This window comes from Octopus bimaculoides, chromosome 30 (assembly GCF_001194135.2).
Source record: "Octopus bimaculoides isolate UCB-OBI-ISO-001 chromosome 30, ASM119413v2, whole genome shotgun sequence".
NCBI lineage: Eukaryota > Metazoa > Mollusca > Cephalopoda > Octopoda > Octopodidae > Octopus > Octopus bimaculoides.
In genome coordinates this window covers 226,389-227,204 of record NC_069010.1, presented here as the reverse complement: position 1 = coordinate 227,204, position 816 = coordinate 226,389, and the positions used below count along the sequence as shown (strand labels likewise).

General features: G+C 35.3%; 1 protein-coding gene across 2 annotated transcripts in view; it reads left to right on the top strand.

Moving 5' to 3' along the window:
* The first annotated feature begins 211 nt into the window (after positions 1-211).
* LOC106873634 (adhesion G-protein coupled receptor G6) overlaps positions 212-816 on the top strand; it is a 20,048-nt gene continuing 19,443 nt past the window's right edge. Inside the window, exon 1 of one of the 2 annotated variants that reach the window (XM_052978183.1) lies at positions 212-576. In XM_052978183.1, coding sequence (XP_052834143.1) covers positions 553-576 — 24 coding nt within the window. In that variant the 5' untranslated portion in view covers positions 212-552. The remainder of the gene's footprint in view (positions 577-816) is intronic. The other variant, XM_014921081.2, reaches the window with a different exon arrangement.

Here is an 816-nt window from a genome sequence, read left to right as displayed (position 1 = left end):
AGTGTCAATGTGTAATTATGTATAGCTATGGGGGTGTACGCATGTATTTGGTTGTATGTGTGCTTGTTACAAAAGAATTCAGGAATAAATAGTAGAAAATGATGTCATTGGTTGAAAACAATGAGATAAACATAATCTTCCACCAAATACTTCTGTATTCATGTCACTGCGAACCCGAGAAAGAGACAGAGAAAAAAAGTAGAACACTACTGGACAGACCAATAATTAGTTGACCAATGCAGAAACCCCAATGGTTACTTATGAATGAGACAGTGGTAGCGTATGGTATTGATAGCTTTAGCTATTATGATATGTGTTGTAATATTGAAGAGGTTACAACAATAACAGCAGTCACAATTGTAGTAGTGTTATTCATTATTTATCAATTTCAATTTCTCTTCCATTTTTCTCTACCAGCTCTATAACCACTCATACCCTGATCCACAGCAAGAAGATATACAGGCATTTTCCTTTATTTCCTTACCAAAGAGTTTACCAAAACATCTGAAAGTCGAAGAAATATCAGCCCTTTCAAGGATAGTCTTTTTCTCGATGAGGAATGATAAGCTATATAGGGTACGGAACAAAACCTTTCTTCTTTCTGGTTGAATTCATTGATACGTTTTTTTATAACAATATTAATACAGCATAACTGCCAATGTTTACATGTATGTACTCATCTATATATGACAGTTTGTGTGTGGATCATTTATAATGCATAGAGAAACTCAGGAGGGCGCTTGTTCTGAGTTTTGTCTCGGATAGACATCCCTTAAGGAATTTGGTGTATTAAGAACCCAGAGAGGGCTTCAACGA